Raw genomic sequence first — 24,733 nt, 5'->3', positions numbered from 1 at the left:
TGCTTTTATTAAATATTGAATATTTTCCTTGAACTTTTAACCTTTGTAACACAGAGATGCACCATTTGTGCCTTAAAAAAATGTATAATTGAGACAAAACCAAAATCTATGATCATGTTTGTGAAATTTTGATGATGGTATTATTACAAGTTCATGTTAATGGTATCACACGGTCTTTGCCCGTCCATATAAGTCTCTTGTTATACAGACTGAATATAATAAAGATAACTTTTTTTTTTTTTTTCAAGGTGGCCAGTTTCTACAGTCTTTCTGTACAGGATTTTGCTCAGGAGTAAAGATTAGGTGAAGATTAAATTCTGATGTGTTATTCTAATTTCTTATTACTAGTGAAAACTGATTTGTTACTTCAAGTTAATTCAGTTTTTGCATGTAAAACTTAAATGTTCTTAAACATTAAAATGGTATTACTAAGTAGTGCTTTGGGTCCCCCTGGCGGCAGCGAGGTATTTACATATTACTGACCCCACTAAAGTGTATGGTGAGTGTTTTTGAATTGATTAACTGCGTCTTTTTCAATGTAAAAAAGCATTTTTTAATTAATTAAGTCATTAGTTTAAAAGTCTCATTGCCAAAATCCCCATCATGTTCTCTCACAGACCCTGTACCTCTTTTTACTACCTATTTACTTACATATCGCTGTTGTCAGATCGAAACCTCGTATCTCCAAAATAGCAACTTTACAGGAGAAGGAAAAAACCTACTTCATTTTTAATGTAAGTCAATGGAACCAGAATTTTTCCCAAGTCATTTTGGGTCATTTCCTTTGCTCCATTCATGATGAAATTGGCACACAACGTAAGGGGGAGGTCAGTTCAAATTATGTAAAAAAAACTGAAAAATGCCAAAAATGGAGATAAGAGGGTTTCGTCCTGACAACAGCGATTTGCTGTTGTACACTTGCAGGCTTAGTGCCTTCTATATTTGTATTACTATTTAAACGGTATATACATATACCTTTTTCAATTTGACGTGTCTGCCATTTAATAGTAATAATAATATGAGAAGAAGAAGAAGATTATTACATTATTATTATCATTTATAAAGCAACTTCCATACAAGACAGCAGGTCAAAGTGCTTTACAGGGTATTCATAGAAAAAAATAGAAAAACATTCAAAATAAATAAGAAAAACACATTTTATAAAACACACATAAAAAATAATATTTCTATCAGAACTGTGGGTTATTATTATCTGCCATCTGTAAAAACAGGAAAACAACTAGAATACATTTTTTAAAATGCAACATTTTTAGAAAGCTAATCTGAACATTTTAATTGAATGAGTTTAATGTTTGCATGTTTAATTCGAAGCTTTTAAAGTGATATTAAGAGATTCATTCTGCTGGGCTCCGTGGGTCGGAGAGCGCGGGTCTCTGACGTCCTGTGTGTGTGGAAGTGGGCTGAGTGTCGGACTGTTCCACCAGCAGCGGCGGCGGGGGGGTGAGCGGCGCTCCGCGACCATCACACTTGTGCTGCGCCGTGTTGGTCGGTTTTCGCATGTAAACAAAACCAAACCAACAAATGTGGATTTGTCGCCGCCGTCTAAGCGCGTCCGACCTGTGTTTTGGTTTCGTGTGCGACGCGCCTGTACTGACACGACGCGACGCGGCTGGTCTGGATGAAACGTAAAGCGAGTTCGCTGATTAATCGCTCGGCCTGTGGCGCATCGACAGCGGCGGCGTCTGCTAGCCGAGCTAAGCTAAAGCGCTCGGGCCTCGGGACTAAAGTTGAAGTTGCAGGCGGACTTTACAACTTCTGAATCCCGTCCGGAGGCTCGCAGAGTCGCGCGGGGACCCACGTCGTAAGGCCGTTGGATGAGGAAGTGAAGTTACCCGGACCACCCAGGTGATGGAGGACTAGCTGCGGTTTCTCTCCGTCGGGCTGGATGTTTGTGGGAACGTTGTGAGCTGAAGCTGTCAGTCGAGCTCGGGGCGCGACATCGCTAACTAGCCAACCTAGCTAGCTTTTTAGCAAACTAGCTGAGAGGTGTTCGGACGTGTGGCAACCTGTTTATTAAACGCTAGCTCGACAGTAATAATATATTTATATAAATTAGGCAGTTAGCTGTCAGACTGGGTCTCGGTGTCTCATAATTGCATGTGGAATCCTGGAAAATCAACTTGATAACCTAGCTAGCGAGTTAGCCAAGTTAGCTTAGCTAGATAGCACCATCGCGTGCCTGGAGCCTAGACGAAGCTGAAGTCCGTCTTATCCGCCAGCTTCTTGGTCGAATTTTCCCGTTCCTCCTTAAGTAGTGTAGCAGTTACATTCTGGAACCTGAGCCCAGAATGTAACTGTGTACAATTTAAGGTGGAACGGGAAAATTCAAGCAAGCAGCTGACGGATACGACTTTCACTTCAGCTTCTTGCGGACTAGGGAACTGGCTACCCGGCCAAGTTAAGCGAATATCGTGTGGTGTAGTTAGCCGATGTGCTGGGTCCCCTTTCTCTGAAAATATGTCAACTATCTTGTATAAGGTGCTGTATTATTTACATTTTTTTCTACTTTGAGGGAGCTGCTTAGCTAAATCATGTAAGTGCAGAGGTGTTAGCAAAGTCCAGCATCCTCGCAGAAGTGCTGAAGATGTTTTCTTGATAAGCTCCATTTTGAATCTAAAACACTGTTTTCATTGTTGTCGTGTAATCTGTAGCCACATTATCTAACGAAGTCAATTATGTCGATTGAGGACGCGCAGGCACTGTGTCGTCTGTTGAAATAGTTGACCCGAGCAGGCTACGCTTTGCTAACAATTGGGCCAAACAGTTTTTGACAGCTGTGGAAGCCACAGAGCAGTGGTCACCAGGAATGCTCCCGGAGCTAAACGTTCCCTTCCTGCGGACTTCAGCTCCAACGCAGTCCCACCTGATTCATCTAATTACTGCGTTATAAAGTCATTGATCAGCTGAAGGAGGCGTTTTAGATTTGGGCTGGAGGTTAAACCTGCAATGGTGGATCTTCTGGGGGAACGATGGTGACTGCTTCCATAGACTACTGCTAAGATTTCACTAGTGCGTTTAAATAAAACGAATCTATCAGTTCCTGTACACTGTCACATGACAGCCTTATCATAGTGCATATAAATTGACTCATCCATCTTAAACTTGCCAAGTTTCTATGACAAAATCAGTCATATTAGTAAAAAAAAGATCTGCGTACATTTGGCTGATGTGTCAGACTGATGTTTGAGCAGAATGCTTACATGCTTGGTTATTGTTCTCGAGTTTTTGCTTTTTTATTCATTTTTCTTTATTTGTATACCTATAGAAAGAAGGGTTAGATTTCTCCATAATACTAATCCAAGCTGTTTTAGTTCTGCTTTCAACACTTTATGAATGTTTATGTATTGGCACATATGTACATGAAAAACATTGGATATTGGCCTCGGCCCACAGCGCTCGAATTCATGCGTCCTTAAATAAAGCGTTAAATAAGACTTATGCTGATGTGTTTGTAGTATATTTACCACAAAAATTATTTGAGAGATGCCATAGAAAGAGCCACATATGACTTCTTAAAGTACCATTTGTGGGGCTAAAGAACTGACCAAAGACTTGAAGAACCTTTACTTAATGTAAAGCTTCCACACCAATTTTAAGAGGAATTCCAATGATTTTTCCAAATTTCTGCATAATTAAATGGTTAAGATGTCATTCCGAGCGCTTTATTGAATGCTTCGCTCTAGAGTCAGAATTGTTCATGGCTGTGGTGATGGGAACTGAGATGCCTGAAGAGTTTAATTCATTGAAAAGCTCCCTCACATGAAGTTATTACATGAAATAGTTATGAATGTGCTGCCTGATGTCCCAGACATGGTTTTATGATAGTTTAGCGATAATCTTTTGGCCTAAAATGTACTTTGTATTTCCGTTCATGGCAGAGAGGTACACAGAGAGTGTTGTACAGTTAAATAGTCCCCAAACGTCTACCTGTATCTCAGGAATATCTACTTTACCTTCATTGATGTTACGTGTGAAAAATACAGAAGACTCACATAGGTTCATTAGTCATTTTGGATTGTAAACAAAAAGACTGTATTTGCATTGTGGACACCACAACCCCTGGTTCCTGTCACTACCAATGTCTATTAGTCGATTAGTTTCTCTACAGTAAATAATTTACGTAAGACCGCTCTGAATGGCTTTGTTCACAGTGGAAATCACCTTGAGGGGAATTTTTTCCTAGAACCTTTACATTTTCCTAGAACCTTTACTGGGACCTTGAGTACACTATTCCGTTCCACCTCATGTACCACATGTGATGCGAATGGCAATAAAGCCTTATCTTATCTTATGTTATCTTATCTTATTATGTAGAGGTTCTGTAAACATAAAAGAAGTTCTCACACTCATACATCTTATTAGTAAAAAATGATCTCAAATTTTATTTTTGAGGAACCAAAAGTGGTTGCTCTATAGGAAATTCTGTTTTTAAGAGTGTAGCATGTTTGAATTAAACTTTTAAAGTGGTGTGTTCTCCATATGTAGGAGAAAGGAACCCATTTGATGGGAGCATCCTCTTTCCTGAACTCCTGGGGCAAACTGTGAGCAGTTATCATGGGTATGTACCAACTTCCTAATACAGAAAAATAACGTAAAAATAAAGTGTATGCGTTTTTTCAGTTCTCGTGTTACTGTATCATGTTTAGGGTTGTGAAGTTGTTTTTGTTTATCCTCACAGACGATCAGGAGGCACTGAACTCTATCATGCAGGACTTGGTTGAACTGCACCGCTCTAGCCGGCCAGCCATGTCTCTGTCTGACCTGGGCAAATCTAAGGCCTCGTCTCCCAAGAACCAGGTGTGGTCTCTACGTCTAAAGTGATTTTTCAGATGGGCAGTGGAGTAACAGCATGGTAGAGTTTCTAATCCAAACCTTGAACTCTCCAGAGTAGCTGTGTCGCACAGCGGAAGCGTAAAAGTAGGCGAGGTTCTGTGGACGTTGTGTGATGATGACATGTTTTTGCTGATGACACTAGTGTTAAGAGAAAACAGTAAACACAAACTTCAGTAGCAACAATGGAGGAGTTGCTCCAATAGTTCTCATTTACCTTCTGTGCTGTGTTTAGTCTCATGTGGGATTCTTGCCAGCTAGTGTCTTCTTAGAAATGGAAGTTGACCTTGAGTGATGGTGTGATTCTCTGATGATTGTGTTTGACCAGTCAGTGGTCTGGACAATTTCTTGGTCCACACATTTATTGCAGGATGGTTTGCATGGGACTGTTTAAGGATGTTTAAGGATTGAACTGTATTATTTTAAGAAAAAAAATGACATTAGTTGTTTTGAGCTTGAGTCTTTGTCTTTTACTCCCCTGTGCTGTTTCTGAAAGGTAACATTGGTGCGAAGATTGGTTTAAAGCCTTTTTCACACACAGAACCCTGTACATTACTGGCAAACTGGCTGTACATTTCTACAGCTTTTTATCATTCACACTTAAAGCCTTTAACCCTTGTGGTGTTTTTGACTGGTTAGCAAACATGTAAGTAATTTCTTATTATGTTATTCTCAGATTCCTTGGCCTTTGCTCATTTTCTGTGAAGAACATATAACACATTTTCAGTGTCTTCACACTGTCCACCCCTACATGTTTATATCATACATGTGGTGTTGGGCTGAAACCACAGGGAATAGAAGTGTGGAGGTGCTGTGTCCCTTCACTCTGTTCTCCTCCAATGTGGCCTGCTGTTAGTGTGCCTGTGTGTGTGTTTGTATATATGTGGGTAGACAACATGGACAGGCTGCTGACTGGATACAGCTGCTACGCTGGCCACTTGTAATATTTTAAACATCTGGCATTTTTCCATAAATTGTTTTGGCTGTATTGATCTAAAAAATAATAATGTTGTGTGTCCACCAGACTGTTGAGTAGCAAACATGTCAACACCACGCAAGGATTAAAACAGTATTTTACCAATGCACATGTTCACATTGCCACAACACAAAACACACTTGTGTGTTACACAGGACCTGACCCCCTCAGCACAACTGGCCTAAAGCTCTTGTACTTCTCAGACCCCACCTGCATTTTTCCAGATATACTTGAGAATAATTTTCTGTATTTTAACGAAGTTTTCAGTGATTAAAAACTGGCTTTTGATGGCTCTATATTAGTGTTTTCGTTTTGACATAAATGCTGACATCACATTGTTAACTTGTGCATGTCTGAAGCTGTTTTCATTTATTGAACCTGCAGAACTCTTGTCTGAAATATGACTGGCGATTGGGCTGTTTCTGTGTGTTCTGCACTTTTTTTATCAGTGATTTGGGCATGATAACATGTTAATTGTTGAATTTGTCTTTACTTTTTATTACATCCTGTTTCAGAGACTTCAGAATGTACTGCACTCAGTTCTTACTTCAGTGTAGGGGAGATTATATTTTATTGTTATCTTGATTAAAATATTTAACTATGCCTTTCTAAATATATTGTGAAAATCATCACTACATCCGCAACTGCATTTATTCTGAAAATAATACAATTAAAGTTAAATACAATTTAACTGGATTTACTGTAGCACAGTGAACAAATATGAAGATATTATACTTGGTTTTGGAAGTAGTTTAAGAAGCATATTGTGGTACAAATTGTGTATTGTTAAAATATCGTAAATCAAATCAAATTTATTTGTATAGCGCTTTTTACAACGGATGTTGTCACAAAGCAGCTTTACAGAATTTCAGAAAAGACAAAGTTTCAACAGTACTGTAACAATGTACAGAAACCCCCCAGTGGGCAAGCCGGGGGCAACAGTGGCAAGGAAAAACTCCCTCAGAACTGAGGAAGAAACCTTGGGAGGAACCAGGCTCACCAGGGGGGACCCATCCTCCTCTGGTCAAACTACCTACAAGTGATTATACTACTAATATTAACAGCAGTAATATTGATATTAGGAATATCTAGGAGTCTATGAGAACATCAGCGTAGGGTGGGCAGCTCATCTAAGGTAGGTGGTGGTAGCTGGGGCGTGGGCAGCTGGTCTGAAGTGGGTAGCAGGAGGGCTCAGCAGTCAGTCGCCCTTCAGTGTCCAGCCGGACATATGGGTGATTGTATACTCGGGAAAAAAAAGCAGGTAAATGGAATTAGTTTTGTTCTATCCGTTTGTACATAAACAGGGAATGTAAACATTTACAGAGTGTGGCTAACGACTCCGGCAGATCTGACGTAATGTCATAATATTTTTGCCACATCCCCCACACCAGCGTTAATCATTTCTAAAGATGACTTGATCATCATTAACCAAAGTCAGATTCAAAGTGAAAGCTAACTTTGTAAGTCAGCTGGGGTGAAAAGCTAGAAAAACTGAGCTTCTCTGCCTGATCAGGACTGTGTGGACGTTTCAAAGACAATGAAAATGTGAATAACCAATCGGCAGGCAGTGGGCCTTCTTTAACTTCTTAAAGCTTTTATTTTCAAGCAGGACTCAAACCTGTGTGAAATTTCAATTACATGAGTCTGATGGCCGTTGATGGTCAGCATCTACGGTGTTTTACAGTGTTGCTACAGCAATTTTAGCAAATCTCTGTTTTTAGCTTTGCACTGCGGTCTTCTTTGACGACCAGTTTTTTGCTATATATGTGTGTGTGAGTGTATATATCATGACAACCATCAGTTGATGTACTAGAATGTAGGTTTTACGGTTCTTAATGGTGCTTTCTTTCTTACAGAACGATATCCGAGTGAAGTTTGAGTACAGAGGGGAGAAGAGGTAATGACTTTAACCATATAAAGAGATTTATGTCACATTCTGGTGCTTGAATTAGTTTATACTAGGTTGGAATCTGATTCTTGGCTAAAGCCTATATTAATAAAGACTTTGAAGATCTAAACGTTATCATGAGAATGCTGAAAAGTGAATTGTTGAGATTTGATAAGTAGAGCGATACAAGTTTTCTTCTGCTCAATTAATCTTAACTGACATTGTTTAAATAGGTTGTCTCAGTATTGTATTATTAGAGCAATTTTTAAATCAGATCTGCTGTTTTTGATCAGGGAATGGTGTGAAATCTCAGGTCTTGATGTTGGCTGAATACTTCATTTATCCCAAATGTTTAGTGTTTTAAATACATATTTGTATTTACAACATGCATTATAAGAAACTGTACACTTTTTTTTATTGAATTCAATATGATTGTTTATGGTTTTCGGGAATATTTTTCTGTACCAAGAAAAAAAATTCTGTTACATTAGGTTAAATTAAGTTTCTTTGCATATCTGAGTACTTGTAGACATTTAAGTTTTGATTCCCAACATAGCTTTTTCTAGTTCTCAGCATAAAAGGGTTATTTTCGTGAAGCCTCATTTAAGGTCCATATATAGTTTGAGTGTTATAACCGTCATGCAGATAAAGATACTTTTTGAGAATTTTTTACCTTATTCAGGGTAGTGTGATGTGATGTTTGGTGAGTGCAACGTTAAAGCTGTTGCATTGTAAATAATACGCTCTAATAGTAAAACTTTAATATTCTGTTTGCTGTTTCAGGATTCTGCAGTTTCCTCGGCCCCTCAAGCTCGATGATCTGAGCACCAAAGCTAAAGTGGCATTTGGGCAGGTCATGGACCTGCACTACACCAATAATGAGGTATCAAAAAAAAAAAAAAATCATTTGAGTAGTATAGGGCCTCCAGGTCTTTCCTCAATTCATGTACAGAGGGAACCATTATCATTTTAAGTAAATAAGACCAGATGCATGAGAACAAAAGCATTTTTCAACAGAATCTAAAAATAATTTGACTTGAATCATGTGAAAATGCTGTCATTAATCCAGAAATAAGCAAGGACTTGCTGCTATTATGTTTAACCCATTTATATTCTTTGACTTTCTTTTTCTGTCTCTGTAGTTGGTGATTCCTTTGAGCAGTCAGGATGATCTGGATAAGGCCGTGGAGTTGCTGGACCGTTCAGTCCACATGAAGAGTCTTAAGATTCTGCTGGTGCTGCCAGCATCTTCCCAGGTCGGTCTGAGCTCAGAGCTGAGGCATGTTTATGACCGACCTCACAGTGTTGTTTGTTGAAACCCTTATTTTAAAACTTCTGATCTTACTAAAGAAGATTTTAGCAACTTTACTTTTGCTCAGTATACTGAGTTTATGATGCTCGCTTATCGTGCTGCGTTGCACCAGTGGCCACTGCGGTTCGCACATAAGAGGTCATTATGTGGATTGTTGTTTTTCAGCTCTTCTTCTTGAGTATCCTCAGCACAGTGTGATTTTCTACTGAAAGCTGTATCTGAGTAAACTAGTACAGCTTCATTAATCACCAGTTGTACTATTGCTGATTGAAAACCACACTGCAGCCATGTGTCAGGGTACCCACAGGTCCTTAAAGTCATATAACTAAATAACAATGTCTAAAGTGCCTGTTTTTTTTTGTTGTTTTTTTTTCTTTCCCCTCTACATTTTTAACAGACGTAGTCTGCTACAACGATAGACAAATAATTTCAGTGTACCACCATGCACGTATCAAAGACCTTACTGTATATAAAAGTAGCCTTATCATCAAGGAGGTCAAAAAACGGGATCAAATTAAACAGTATGCCAAAAAGTAAGCTATAAATTAAGCTAAATCTTAGCTAAATGAACATATCGGTACACAACGGTGCACATACTGAAAATGATGTAATAATATATTTTATCATTAGTTGGTAGCCTGTTTTACCTAAATTGTGCAGCTGTTATTGTCTTTCATATTGTCTACTAGGGCGGTACAATATTCACATAAAATTTGATGTTCGATAAAGCTGTTGGATATCACAATCACTTGGAGAAGCGCTAAATTATTAAAGTAGTGAGGCAAGTGCAGAGTTTTTTGGATTTATAAGCAGGAATCTAATAACCCCTCTTTTAAGCAAACGGCAAAATGTATAATTACAAAAGCACCATTCACTACTATGCCAAATAAAAAGTAAAGAAATATTAACATCAGAACTGCAAGCATATGTGAAAGCCTTAGAAACAGTATAAGCTCAACAGTTCCTTCTATAGAAGCTTAAACAAAGAAATATGTTTTGCATAGGGACATGAATGAATAGATACATTTGTTTGTTTATTTATTGTTCAGTTATTAATGTATGCTTGCTGTAACAGTAGTCATTACTCACACTTAAAACACCATCCTCGGTGTGAGAACAGTTCTAATGTTTGATGTATTTTTACAGGCTACGTTACAGGACTAGTTTTGGATAGTGTATTTTGTAATTTGCCGTGTAGCCTGAACACTTATTAAAGGTACTGTTCTACCACATGGGATAGTAGGGCTCAATTCCAGTGCAGAGAAGCATTCATTACATTGTCAGTACAAACCTTTAGAAGTCTATTGACGTCTCTGGCGCTGCGTGTATGAGTTAATTTGAGGCTGTTCTGTTATCACAGCTCTTAGTGATGTTTGTCCTGGAAATTCATATCATGGTACAGATTAAAAATTTATTTTATCCTTCATTTTATTCATTTTAGCAGCTTCACCATAGTAAAGGCCTTGAACTATTGTTTGTTTTGTTGAGGTCTTAAAAACCCTTCAAGTTTAATGGACATACAGTATAGGAATGGAGGTGTGTATCTGTATTATTATTATTGTCAAATACGCTTACATCATTTTACATTTTTTCCCCCTCTTTCAGAACTCTGTCTCCAGCAAGGATCTGCCACCAACTTGTGAGAACCTAGACAATACGGATGGAAACAACATGTTGGCCATTATAGGTCAGAGCTGAGTCTAATCTCTGCAGCGCTGTGGCCTGCAAGGTCCCCAGTTTGACATACCTGGTCTAAATAATTGCCAGCAAATCTCAATTCTGGAAGTAGCATTCTGTGCATGTTTTGTCTGTATTTGGTAGTTTGCTGATGTGTCCAGTCAGGCCTGATAGATTAGGAGAAACACAACCTCTGCAGTATCTTCTAGATTACTGTGATGGGAAACCACTGGACAACAGCTTGAAACATTACTCTTCCACTGTAGCATAAAGTATATTATATATTGAGATGTGGAATATTTTGTTACTCTTTGGGGTCCTGATTTATTTTAGAGTGAGACTTGGGCTGATGTTCATTGTTCATTGTAATCTATTCCTGGACTATGAATAACCTGTCTAGGAAACTGTAGCTTCAGTCCAGTAATTAAATGCAATCAAGCAGTCAATAAATAAAATAAATAATAAGTCAATAAAAATCTAAATCCAAGTCAATAAAAAATATTATAAGATTGAAAAAAGTACTAAAAAGCCTGCTTTTGAAGTTCTCTCTGGGCTATGTGGCTGTATTGGCTTTGACTAAGTGAATACAGAGTAAAAACGCATGTAATGATGAATGTGTTGCACCCATTTTTCAGACTGAGATGCTGCTCCTGAGCATGTCAGTTTTCTTTCAAGCATTAGATTAGGAAAAGTTAAATTAGGTATTGATTGCTGTCTGAATGCCATGTCCGCAGGCTCTCAGTCCACAGACCGCAGCTCACCTCCTCCAGGCTACATTCCTGATGCCCTACAGCAGGTGGCAAGGAACGGTTCTTTCACCAGCATCAACAGCGAGGGAGAGTTCATACCTGAGAGCATGGACCAGGTACACACACATTGTCTTTTAGTGACCTTTAGATGTGAACTGGTCCTAAATCTTTCATGTCCTGAGCTCTACTAATATAATGGCACCTATTTGGATCAGCTTATAGATAGTATGGGGTTGCACCTGATTGATCATATTTCCGTTGTATTTATCTGAGTAGATGCTGGATCCACTATCCATGAGCAGTCCTGAAAATTCAGCCTCAGGCAGTTGTCCTTCTCTTGATAGTCCACTTGACGGGTAATTCTGAAGTACATGCGCACACACTAACACAAGCTTTTCGGTCGTCCTTGTAAGGATTAGGGATGTGCATTGATACTGGAGTACTGACTTAAAGGGAAATTCCTTTAACTTTTCAAAATTACTGTATAATTTAATTGTTAAAAACATAGTCATTCAAAGTAGTTTGATATGAAATGGGTTATTGTAGAGAAACCTACAGATGTGTAAAAAAGCAATTTTATTTACTCTCCAAAACCACCAGTGACCCTGTACATATTTTCTGAGTTTTCATTTGTAATGTGCGTGATGGCACATCTGAGAGAAAAAAATAATAATTTGTGAGCTGTTTGAACTAGGATGCCTAGAATGTACCTCTACCGCTTGATTAAAAAGCATTAAAAATACTACAGTTTAAGCCTCAAGCATCAGGAATTGTACTTGTCTCAATTTTGTGTGATAATTTTCTGTTAGGGAAGTTTTAAAGACATTAAACATTTCACATCAAACCACTTAGAATGTAACAGGGCTGTAAAGTGCAACAGATATGATTGTATTTACAATTATTAAGTAGGTGAATTGTACTATTGATAAATCTCATGCTAAGTGTTTATTTGGCCAGGGAAGGTTATTGTTAGGATTTTATTGATACCTCTGTCAATATCAACACTGCTTATTTATAACAATATTATCAACACTCTTATTTGTAATACACTCTATTATTTGCAAAAAAACAAAAACATGAAATGAAGTTATGTGAAAAGGCTGTTTCCTTACAGTAAAAATATTAGCAACCAAAGATCAAACTTAGGCTGCCAAGCAGTTAGCTATTTATACTATGCTAGCTACAAAATATTAATTCAGTACAAACTAAGTTTAATATTGCTTAACTTTACATAAATAATGATGGCACAGTTTGTTCAGGAACTTATCAGTATTTTGGTACTAATAACAATTTAGTACCTGTTCTCGATAACCATCCCTAGACATGGCTTTAAATTAATTTTAATAATCACTAAATATAAGCGTTATTGTGACTTACATCATGGCTGTGATTTAGCCATAGTGTAATTCGTGGTAACACAAGCAACTTTAGTGACCAATTCAAACCATTATATAAAAGCCTTTATGCAAAAAAAAAAAAAAAACAAAGCAAAGAAGGGCTGGATATTCTATCAATGTCTGCTTTGATATTAGCAATTTTTTATATATTATGGATAGAGCCATAAAACCTTCGCAGGTTTGTTTTTTCAGTGTTTGCAAGTTTATCCTGAGTGCCATATTTATCACAAATAGCAAAATAAAACAGAAATGACCACTGGAACTGGCTGTTATATAAGGGAGAGAGTAAGGATGCAGCAACTGTTGCCCCATGCGTCCCCTCTAGTCCTATTAAAATGTCTTCAAATATCAGAGAGTTCTTTTTTTGCCATCTCACCTTCCGTGCCTACGAATGACTATTGACCTCTCTCACTTTACAGCGATAGCTATCCTAAATCCCGCATGCCCCGAGCTCAGAGTTACCCAGACAACCATCAGGAGTTTCCTGGTAAGCTGTGTTACGGCTTTTTTCTCTTTCATTCATAAGTTAACCAGAAGTTAATATAAATAATCCAATGTTGTCCTAAACTTAGGACAGTATGTAAGAAATTTTGTCTACTTTGCAAGTTTACTGTTATTTTCTTATCTGATGTTAGAAGAAGATAATGAAGCTTTGTTTCTGTAATGTGGCCCCTATTATACAATTTTCTCCTTGTTTCAGAGTGTGATATCCCAGTGTTTGAGAAGTCAGGGAAGGGTGGCACATATCCACGGAGATACCCGATCTTTGGTCTGCAGGACTACAGTGATGGTGAGAAAACAAACACACACACACGTTTTGCCAGGCCCCCCGAGCCTAGTGCACTGACAAGTTGCAACAGACTGCATGAAGTTGGTGCTTGAGCCATGTTGCGGTGATGTTTGATTGAGGAGGCATTGATGAGAAGGTAACTTTTACCTTCCTGCTCATGTCCTCACACTGCTCTTAACAAGGGCCAGCTGTCACTGGTTTGGCTTTGGCATCGTAAGCACCTTTAAAAGGAGAGGAGCGGGAGAAACGGAGAGCAGCAGATCAGCAGAGCTGCAATGATTGTGTGTGTGCAAATGGACTGAAAGCAGATTTCTGCTGAAACAATGATTCCAGTGTCATTATGCCTCCATAGTAATGCTAATAATAATTGTTGTCTGCTGTTGTAACAGCATAATCACATAAGCATTCATATCTTACACATCCTACTAAATTCTTCCTCTCTTTCTGTTCCTTCAGGACGCAAGACGTTTCCACGAGCACGTAGGACACAAGGGCATGGTTTTCGCTCTCCGATGAATTTCAGCCCAACCGACCAGAGCCCAAGCACCAGCAGCGGAAGCAGCATCTTCACACCTGAGCTGGAGGAGCCGGTACGGCGTCGCCGTGGCAGTGACATTGAGCCCAACTCCAGCACCAACCCAACTCTCTCAGTCATGGACATCAGCCCGCCCAGCCGATGTAAGGCAGAGCATTATATGCATTCCTTGCTAAAGAGTTAGCGCTGTGTGCACACACAGTGTCCCTCGTAAACTTTATGTTCATGGCTGTTGAGACAGCTTTTGTAAAGTGAACATATCAGTTACTTTTTGTGTGTGTGTGTGTGTGTGTGTGTGTGTGTGTGTGTGTGTATGTACATAGCCCCTCGTGCCCCGACTAATTGGCGTCTGGGCAAGCTGCTGGGACAGGGAGCATTTGGTCGGGTCTTCCTGTGTTATGATGCTGACACAGCCAGAGAACTTGCTGTCAAACAGGTCCAATTTGATCCAGACAGCCCGGAGACCAGCAAGGTGAGGCAGAGAGAAAGAACCATCTTTACATCTTAGCATTTTTCTGACTCGAGTACTATGAATTAAGCCAGGTTTGTAACTACTCTGCAGAGATTTCCATGTGTGTATTTATATGTATTTTTGTTTTACCTTATTATTTTTGTCACATTGTGTATTTTTATCTGTTTGTATTTTTAGGAGGTGAGTGCGTTAGAATGTGAGATCCAGCTCCTGAAGAATCTTTGTCATGAGCGCATAGTCCAGTACTACGGTTGCTTGCGGGACACACACGAAAGAACTCTGTCCATTTTCATGGAGTACATGCCTGGGGTAAATACCAATTTTGCTGTTATTTGAGCAAGAACATTGTCCGGGCTTAATTTAATCCAGATTGATCCAACAATCTGTAGAGATGCACACACAATGTGGTCCAGATTATGTGGACACGTGACCATTACACCTGTGTGAGCTTGTTGGGTTTCCCAATACAAAACTATGGAATTGCCCCTCCTTGTGACTACAATAACCTCCACAAAAATTTTGGAGTGTTTTTGCCCATTTAGTCTGAAGAACATTTGCCAGGTCAGGCACTGGTGTTGCACAAGAAGGTCTGGCTCACAAAACATTATGATGATGATGATGACAATGAAACACATTAATCAGCCATAATGTAACCTGGTTTTTACCTGGTCTTTACCTGGTTTTTCAATAGTCAGCACCCCACAGGTCCACCGCAGAGAGGGTATTATGTGGTGGTGAATCATTCTCTCCAGTAATTGAATGCAATAAGGCAGTCAATAAAATTTCCATGATTAGAAAAATTATAAGATTGAAAAAAATACTAAAAAGCCTGCTTCTGAAGTTCTCTCTGGGCTATGTGGCTGTATTGGCTTTGACTAAATTAATACAGAGTAAAAACACATTGAAAAATGCAAGTAATGATGAATGTGTGGCACCCATTTTTCAGACTGATTATTTACAAATTAAGCCCTGTACATTTGTATACCTGAATGTTGTGGATATATACCGATATATGGTGGAAGTTTGTCTTATTGTGCAATGTTATATTCAGGAATGTGATTTGTGTGTCTGTGTCTTCAGGGCTCAATTAAAGACCAGCTGAAGTCATATGGTGCGCTGACAGAAAACGTTACACGTAAATACACACGGCAGATCTTGGAAGGAGTATGTTATCTGCACAGCAACATGATCGTACATAGAGACATCAAAGGTGAGACCCATATCTTTTCAGTACAGGCCGTAAATGGGTAGGCCATGGCTGTTCTCTTGATATTGTTACAAAGGTAACTTGTGAATATGCAGAATGTGAGCTGTTGTAAAGAAGTTTAGTCAAAATATTTGTTTCTAAGAACGAATAAATGTGAATAGATCTCCAAATAATATCTGAGGTTAATAGAAGTTTGTAGCTTCCAGTGATGGCTTTATTTGGTTGATCTATTTCTTTAATAATTGTTCCTAACTCTCTCTCTCTGCCTCACTGTTTCTCCTTATTTATCTAATTTGTCTCTTGTTTACTTTTTCCTTTCTTTTATGCATCTGCCATTTATTCTTTCAGGTGCCAACATTCTGAGGGACTCGGCGGGGAACATAAAGCTGGGCGACTTTGGGGCAAGCCGCAGACTGCAGACCATCTGTCTTTCAGGGACGGGGATAAAGTCGGTGACGGGCACGCCCTACTGGATGAGCCCAGAGGTGATCAGTGGAGAGGGCTATGGAAGAAAGGCTGATATCTGGTAAAGACAAATTACTCTTAACTGTAGCAAGAGTGTTCTTAACTGTAGCATTTCAGGACCACAAGACTGAGTTTATGGAACTGTGTTACTAGTACAAAAATAAAAGTTGGAACATGCGTAATGTAATAAGACACTTCAAAAACATATTTGATATTTTATCCTTCTGAACGTTCTTTATTTTCGTAAATATACACTTATCCCAAATTTATTTGATGCCTGCAATGTTTTCCAAAAAAATAAGTTAGGACAGGAGTATGTTTACCGCTGTATTACAGAACCATGAGCAACATTTAATGAGTGCATGGTGACTGAAGACACACATTGATCCAGTTCTGATGCTGGAATTTTTTTAGAATTATACCTTTGTAGATGTCATTAGCTCCACAACTGTAAAGGGCCTCATCGCCTGCCGTATGCTGTGTTTCATAATGTGCCACACATTTTTGAAGGGGTTAGGACTGCAGACATGCCAGTCTAGTCCCTACACACTGGGATTACACAGCCATTCAGTTGTAACACATGCAGAATTTGGCTTGGTATTGCCATGCTGACATAAGCATGGATGTCCCTGAAAAGATGATGTCTAGAAGGTAGCTCCACAATGTGTAAATATTGCTCAGCATTAGTTTTGCCTTCATTGCTGTACAATACACCCCCATACCATCACAGACCCTGGCTTTTGAACTTCACGCTGGTAACAGTGTGGATGGTACTTTTTTGGCTTGGCCTTGAGAACATGTAGCTTATTTACATAAACCGTCTTAAAGGTTGAACACAATACCAATTTCCACTGACCATCTGTATATTTCAGGTGCGCTGTAGCCCAGAGAAGTTGTGGAGTTTCTGGATGTTATTGATGTGTAATTTCCATTGTGCATAGTAAACAAACATTAATTGTCAGATTCTCACATCTATATGGGGATTCCCATCACAGAAGCATGCCAGTCTTTAATGCAGTGTCGTTTGACTGACTGAAGGTCCAATGTTGTGCATGTTCCAGCTTTTTTGGAGAGTGTTTCAGGTATCTCAGAATTGACATTTATAAAAAGCAATGAAGCTGTTAAGGTAAAACATTAAATGTCTTCGCACAAGGTCAAACTGGACTGGATCTTATACTGTCCTGACTTTTTTTTGCTATTGAGGTTTGTATATTAGGAATGTATAGTAGTAAAGCATTTAATACATTTTTTAAACTAATTAATGTAGTACAGTTTTGATATTTCCAGTTAATGTGAATTGCTTTCTTGGTTATAGGAGTGTTGGCTGCACCGTGGTAGAAATGCTAACTCAGCGACCTCCCTGGGCAGAGTTTGAGGCAATGGCAGCCATCTTCAAAATCGCTACTCAGCCCACCAACCCTGCACTCCCAGCCCATGTGTCTGACCACTGCCGTGACTTCCTGAAGCGTATTTTTGTGGAAACGAGACAGCGCCCAGCTGCTGAGGAATTATTACGGCACATTTTTGTTCACTAACCCATCCTCACCCTCAATCACTGACTAATCAGAAAGAACCCTAAGTGTCTGTAGACTCTGCCCTTTTCTAGACGACTCCTGGGCCTGCTATAGGTCGCCCCATTGGACCAGAAAGAGCGTGGGTGTGGCTTAGCAGGTAGGAGGCTCTCTTTTTATGCCTCTTGGTGGAGGACAGCGATTGGGAGCAGCTTGATTTCCATATGAAAACATTTGCACCTTAATTTCACTCAGGGGTAAGTACCCCTAAAGACATTTATCTTTGTATCTTTGTAGACTTTTAAGCTGTTTTGTTATTCCCTGCAATTGTGGAATTGGGAGCCTTAGCTCTGGGGAGTCTAGTCAAGTTCTTTACTCGCTGGATGAATCCGAGAGGCTGTCTGGTCCTGACTTGACCCAGAATGTACCGTCAGCACCTGCAGAACACGTCCGGTATGCCGCCAAGCTGCTAGAGAGAAAAAAGGCAAACATAAAGGGGACAGAAATGAAGAAAGGAGACCAACCCATCCAACTTGGCTCCCCTAAGTTCTCATTCTCTTGCACAGTTTGTGTAAATGACACACACACACACACACACGCACGCACGCGCGCACACACACACACTTTCCTAAAGGACTATACTGTAGAATATGTCACTCACTATGCTGTACAAACATTAGTTTGCTGTACCTCCCTCTCTCTCTCTCTTTGTCCACTCTTTATTTACCAGAGAGTGCCACCGTGTTGTGCTGTAGAATCTGGCAGGGTTTTGATTCCTTTCTTTCTCTCTCCTGACCACAATCCTTTCTTTACTGTGTGCCTTTTTAGATTTGTGGAAGCTTGTTTTTTCCCCCGCAGTTTTAATTTAGTTTTTGTCATGGTACACAACCAGTTTGTACCACAATGGCTAAGCATTCTGCTATGGTTCTACAATATCTCTGCTCAAACCTTTGCCTTCTCTTTTTGCCCAGTGCCCCCTTTCCGTTTCAAACTGACTCCAGGTCAGCTCCTCAAGCGCTCCTTTGCCTTCCTGTAACACAGTGCCGTAGTCTTCAATCTGAACCGAGGTCCTCTGAAACAGGTTGAATATCAATACATTCACCAAAGCTCAAAGCCCAGAAACACATGCTGGGGTTGGTGCCTAGACAGCAGCTCAAAGTAGTGTCTCATTTACCCTGTTCAAACACATTGAAGATTGACTGAATATGTGAATGGCTTGTGTAGGTTTCAGTGCCACTACACCCTTATCCTTCCAATGGCCATATTTTGGAAGAAAACAACACTCTGTAGTATTATTTTCTTAGTTGTTTTTTTTTCTTTGCTGCAAAATAATATATGAAGAAAAAAAGCAAGATTTTCATCTGTTTTTCTATAGCAGACCTCAGAATGCCCAGAATGAATTCATGATTCTCATCAGTGCTCAGCTGTACTTGACGATATGTAAGTTTGAAGTTAACCTCAATCCCACAATGCCTTGACACAGGTATTTTTTTTTTTCTCACCATCTTGTGCTCTTCTTTACACTGCTTGACATGCATGTGTACACGCGCACACATACATACATACACACACACACACACACACACACACACACACACACACACACACACACACCCACCAACATGCACACACTACTGCAGTATGCTTATGCTCTTTAGTTTGCAAAAATGCAACTACGTCTGTAAATCAAAGATTACGTATCGGCTCTGTCCTCCTGGTATGTTTTTACCCTCGGTACACAATTTCTGTTTGGTACCACTGAGCTGAATTCACACTTCCCCTCAGAACCTTTCTCTGTACTTTACACTGTCCATTAGGGACCATAGTTTTTACATGAGCAGCACCACTTGACTTCCTTAATAAGTGCACATATTCAAAGGAATACTCCAGTGGTTTTCAACCCAAACTCTTTCTGCCACCTCAGTAATATGATTACCATGGCTAACTTGTAAACAATATACATTTATATGAAAAGCTTTCCGGCAGTTGTAGAATTGTTAGTGTAGCACACTTGTGCTGTTGGACAGTTGTGGAATTTTCAGTATATGCATGATCAGTATACTGTCAAAAGGTTGTTTTTAAATTTGGACATTTTTTCAGATGGACAGAATTGGAGTGGTATGGACTGAGTTTTCACAGATTCCTTTGTGATTGCCTTAGATATTGAAAAAACCTCAGATAATGCAAATGTAACTGAAACTGCTTTTTAACTGTGTTGCTCCAGTGACCGAAAGTTGGTCATATTTGGACAAAATGGAGAATAGAGTCCAGTGGAGTCCAGCAGAATTAGCTCTATGCCCCTCAAATAACTGTGTCTGTTAGATGACATAACAGAAATGAGAGTTAGTGTTCTCCTCCAAGCATGTTGAAATGTCCGACAATGTTGTGTTAGCGGCAGTTTGAAAAGATGCCGTTGCGCTTCCCGTCTCGATCAGGTGATTGTAAAAACTGAGCATTTATTCAAGTTAACTGCAGTTATTTTTCACATGTTTGTCACAGTAGAGACTAAATTTTCATTCGCGATGGAAAATGCACGTAAATAAAAAGAGCAGAAAATGCTTTTATAGAGACGTCAGGTTTTACGCAATTGCATGGTAATTAAACATGAGATACAATTACATGCTCATGATAGGTGCATGTCCTGGCCTTTACCATCCACCTTGGTAGCATACTGTGAAAGGAGGAGACCTAACTAACACATGGGAATTAACCATGGCTAAATTGGCAGGCCAAAATTGAGTTTGTGAAAGACATTCAAGTCAGTCTCATATGAAGACTTGTATTGTTAGATTTTAAGTAGTTCGAATTGTTATAGTTCACATTATCTGTTTAAATGTTTGTTTTCAGGCCTCAGTAGCTGCTCATTGGCTTCTTTTAAAAGAGTGTTGTAAGTTTCTCCAGGGACAACCAAGAAAATGTGTTTCAGTTGTCTGTAGAATAAACGGTATGTTACAGAAGTGGCAGATAAAGATTAGGTTGAAAAATAATTGATTAGTCCTTTTTATAAAGAAATGAAATGTTCTGTGTTGTTTGCTCAAATGCTGTAAGCTCTGAGTGAACAGAGCTCCCTGTAGTGAATTCATACTTTCATGCTCAGAGTGCGCAAGTCTTGACTGAAAGTGCACATGGTGTGCCTTTTGAAGAATGCAGCTATTAATGTCCACACTGCTACTGGTTTTGATAGTTCAGCTATACTCCTTTACTCCTTTCAAGAAAGCTAATCAGAGATTACAATATAAATTTGTATTATTAGCTTGGAGTTTGATAGAGTATTGATTTAGGAATGTCCTCTAGATCTAGCATCACTTCATTTGGGACGGTCTGAATGGTTGTGTAAGCTTGAGTGACAGCACTTTGACCCTGTTATTGATTTTTTTGAGTCATGGTGTTTCAGTCTGGTGGAAAGGAAATCACTTAGTTGTTTATTGTAAGGGAAGTCTGATGCCACTTTGATGGTTATGTGTCAGGAATATTTTATTATATTTTAACAGGTACTGTAATGCTCAACTCAGAGCAATGGTACAGACAGGCTACGTAATATTAGAGAATACTTGGAACTAGCCTGGTAGGAGACTGTTATTGTTTTTAAACGATGAATCGGTTTATTTTGGTCATGGTTTTGTAATGGTCATGGCTTTTGAGTGGTACTGCATACAATGAACTGCCCAGATGCACTGAATGCTTTTATCTGGATGAAATACATTTCCTACCAATAGTCGGCACTGTGATGAGAAGCATCACTAGCAAATCTGCAAGCATGAATAGTCATGGCATTAAAATGCCTCTGTACAGATTTTACAGTTACACTCCAACAAATGTTTACAGTTTTTGCACTCCAGGTGCTGAGGACCCATTCTGTTTTACTCCTATTTACAGAACCATCAGTTTGGTCGAATTCCTTTAGAGTCATTTATAGCAGCCAGTTAAAGTAATACATGCATAGGGAATTTCACAATTTCTGCAATATTCAGTGGTTGAGATGTAAACAGAGTAATTAGGAGTGGTTGAATGCGGAGTGGTTCAATATAGAGAAATAGGCCAAATTCTTTTCAGTTGTGGTGATAGGAACCAGAGGTTGTGATGTCTACAGTGCAAATATAGCCATTTTATTTACTATCCCAAACCACCAGTGAACCTACTTGTGTATTCTGTGCTTTTATATGTAATGTAGATGGTAGTAAAATAGTGGTATATACTGAAAAAAAAGACTTCTATGGGGACTATTTGGCCTTACTACACAATTTACCTCCCCGCCAAGAATAGATTTAAGGAAATATGTTTTAGGTCTGTTTTAAGACCTAAAGACCTTTAAGACCTGTAAGCTGTTATAAAACAGCATCTCAGGCATCAGACAGCATATTCATGTCCACTTCATGTAATACGTCTTATGACAAAGCTCTTACATTAAACTCTTCAGACTTTGCTTCCTATCACCACCACTTCTTCATATCTTCATATTTTTCATATCTTTAAAGCCTCAGTTATGCAGATTTTTTTTAAATGGATGAGATTCCAGTTTAATGGCACCCAACTTCATTAATACAAGATCAGGTACAACATATGGACCCCTTGGCGAGTAGCCGTTGATGTATTCCAGCTCCCTCAAAAACCAGAGCACTTTTTTTTTTTGGGACCTTTCCATGTTATTTGCTAATGAATGCTATACTACACTGCAGTTAGTTGGCACAGCAAGGACTCACAGTTGCCCTTCCATGTTGTGTCTTGCCAGATATTGCTGAACCGGTTTGTGTCAAAAGGTCAGAAATTGGCCAGTGCTGGTACAGAAAGTACTCCCATTGTTTAAGTAACGGTACAAGTGCCAGTTCTCAAACCATTGGAACTTCATTTTTTCCGTTTCCATTTGACTTGATCTGAAAGGAGGAGATAAAGCATTATTTGGTGTCTGTTTGCATACGTGGTGTACAGATTGACTCCACAGTGAGTATAGGCGTTTGTAATGTATGTACAATTGTCTGTCCTTTCGATGTTGAACTTTTTGCACATTTTTGAGACCATAATTTGTACACTGATTTTAATACTTTTGCCAATGAATGTGTGTGTGTGTGTGTGTGTGTGTGTGTGTTTCCATTTGTCTGTATTCACAAAAAATGACAAAAGTGATTCTCTGAGAAGGTGTGGTAGGAAGTGCCAAGCCCTGCAGGAATGTAATGCCTGAATCTCTCCACTAGGTAGCACCATGCGTGTATTAGCCTGTACTCCTACATTTTCTTCTCTCCTGCTGAAATATGACATTTTCTTTGAAACGTGAAACCTGTAGGGCTCAATCAACCACCCTGTTGCCTGTGTATTACTCCACCTTTGAGGCTTTCTAGTGCTACGATTGTGACCACTGGGAACTAGAAATTTTCTAACTTGGAATCTCCTGCTTCCCACCTGAAAGGTTTCTGCTGTTTGAGGTCTCTCACAGTAAGCCAGCACTTGTTTTTAGCTGCTGTGTATGAAGAAAAAGCTTTTAAAGAGTGTTCATATGTGAATTAAAGAGTTATTTGGTTAGCCTGCATCATAATAAAATGCACTATGGCATATCCATAATAAAAATGCACTGAAAAATTACATTAAATTAAGCAGTTTAATTGGAAATCTTGCACAAGCATTCCCTGTATTTAGGGATGTCATGAACAAATATACACCAGTAGAAACTTAGGTCTGCTTAACTGTGCTGTTAATTTTTGTTCTCTGAGCGCTGCCATGTGGAAATGATGTCTGTGAACATCAACTGAAAGAAGTCAGAGCTTTTTGGAAACTTTTAAGAGAGAATTACAAGTTGGGTGGCTGTTCAAGTGGATTTTTCCCGTTTGGAGATTGGAAACTTCCCAGTTCCCTCTTAGTCATGAGCGCAGTATAACAACTGGTCCTTAAAAGCCGTTAAAGCTTCACAACAGTTCTGCTAACAGGCTGGGCTTTCCAGTGAGGTGTAATGTGCCACTGCTGCCACTCCTGAATGCACTTTGTGTGTGAGTCTGTGTGGTTGTGTCTGTGAGGTCTTTTTCTGATTGACTGTGTGTGTGTGTGTGTGTGTGTGTGTGTGTGTGTGTGTGTGTGTGTGTGTGTTGCCAGCGCAAAGGTCACTGCGCCCAGATGGCTTGCGCTTTAGGACTGTACAATTTTAAAACAAAACAAAAAAAAAACATTAAAAAAAAACACAAAAATGGAAAAAAAAAAAGAAGAAAGATTTTCTCTTTCGACAGAGTACACTTATCTGGTACAAAACTATCTTGTTGTCTGCTTTGTCTATGGTACGAGAAAGCCATGTTTATAATTCAATTTGGTTTGTGACCAATAAGCCTGTTTATATCAAATCTGTATATCAGTGCTACGCATATTTTTTTTATATATATATTTTTTATTTTTTTTCCTTTTTTTTTTTTTTTAAACTCGAGATTTTATGCATGATTGGCGTTTGAATGGCCCAATGAGGTAATGTGCCCTGCTATGAGAGCACAGCTGATTGGAGGGTTTGCTGGACGACATCATGAGATTGCCTGATGGCTGGCACTTTGTATAGTGTTGCTAATAATTATGATAATGAGAATAATAAAAGATATTTATTTCACATTTCCTGTCCTCCTGGTTTTATTTGAATATAAGCACTGTTGAATGCTTTTAGTTGCCTATAAATGCTGTTCCCCATTTTTCCCAGTTTAAGCAGTGCTTTTGCGTTACGCACTTGCACGTGGGTAAAGTTTAGAGCCATATCGATTGATTAGCCTATTGGATGCCTGCTGAACTGTTCATCCTAGACCTAATAAAAACAACACATTCACCTCATATACACTGTAACTGCAAACATGCATTGTGGAGATCCTGTTGGTGTGGGTTCCCTCTCTAATCAGAACATTAAACAAAAGTGATGCACACGAGCGCTAATAGCACCTTCTTGTG

The 24,733-nt window shown here is 39.1% G+C and overlaps 1 protein-coding gene across 1 annotated transcript; it reads left to right on the top strand.

The window, feature by feature from the left end:
- Window positions 1-1,444: 1,444 nt before the first annotated feature.
- Window positions 1,445-24,406, top strand: map3k2 (mitogen-activated protein kinase kinase kinase 2). Its single transcript, XM_017702168.2, has 17 exons — window positions 1,445-1,866; window positions 4,507-4,579; window positions 4,700-4,818; window positions 7,684-7,724; window positions 8,499-8,598; window positions 8,858-8,971; window positions 10,633-10,714; window positions 11,439-11,569; window positions 11,730-11,809; window positions 13,270-13,337; window positions 13,551-13,640; window positions 14,097-14,318; window positions 14,499-14,647; window positions 14,825-14,956; window positions 15,728-15,857; window positions 16,203-16,380; window positions 17,635-24,406. Exons 2-17 carry the CDS (start codon window positions 4,576-4,578, stop codon window positions 17,852-17,854), a joined length of 1,860 nt encoding a protein of 619 aa, XP_017557657.1. The 5' UTR covers window positions 1,445-1,866; window positions 4,507-4,575; the 3' UTR covers window positions 17,855-24,406.
- Window positions 24,407-24,733: the final 327 nt, after the last annotated feature.

Source organism: Pygocentrus nattereri, chromosome 30, assembly GCF_015220715.1.
Source record: "Pygocentrus nattereri isolate fPygNat1 chromosome 30, fPygNat1.pri, whole genome shotgun sequence".
NCBI lineage: Eukaryota > Metazoa > Chordata > Actinopteri > Characiformes > Serrasalmidae > Pygocentrus > Pygocentrus nattereri.
Note: the sequence above shows the minus strand (reverse complement) of the source record. Positions and strands in the feature narration are given on the sequence as shown.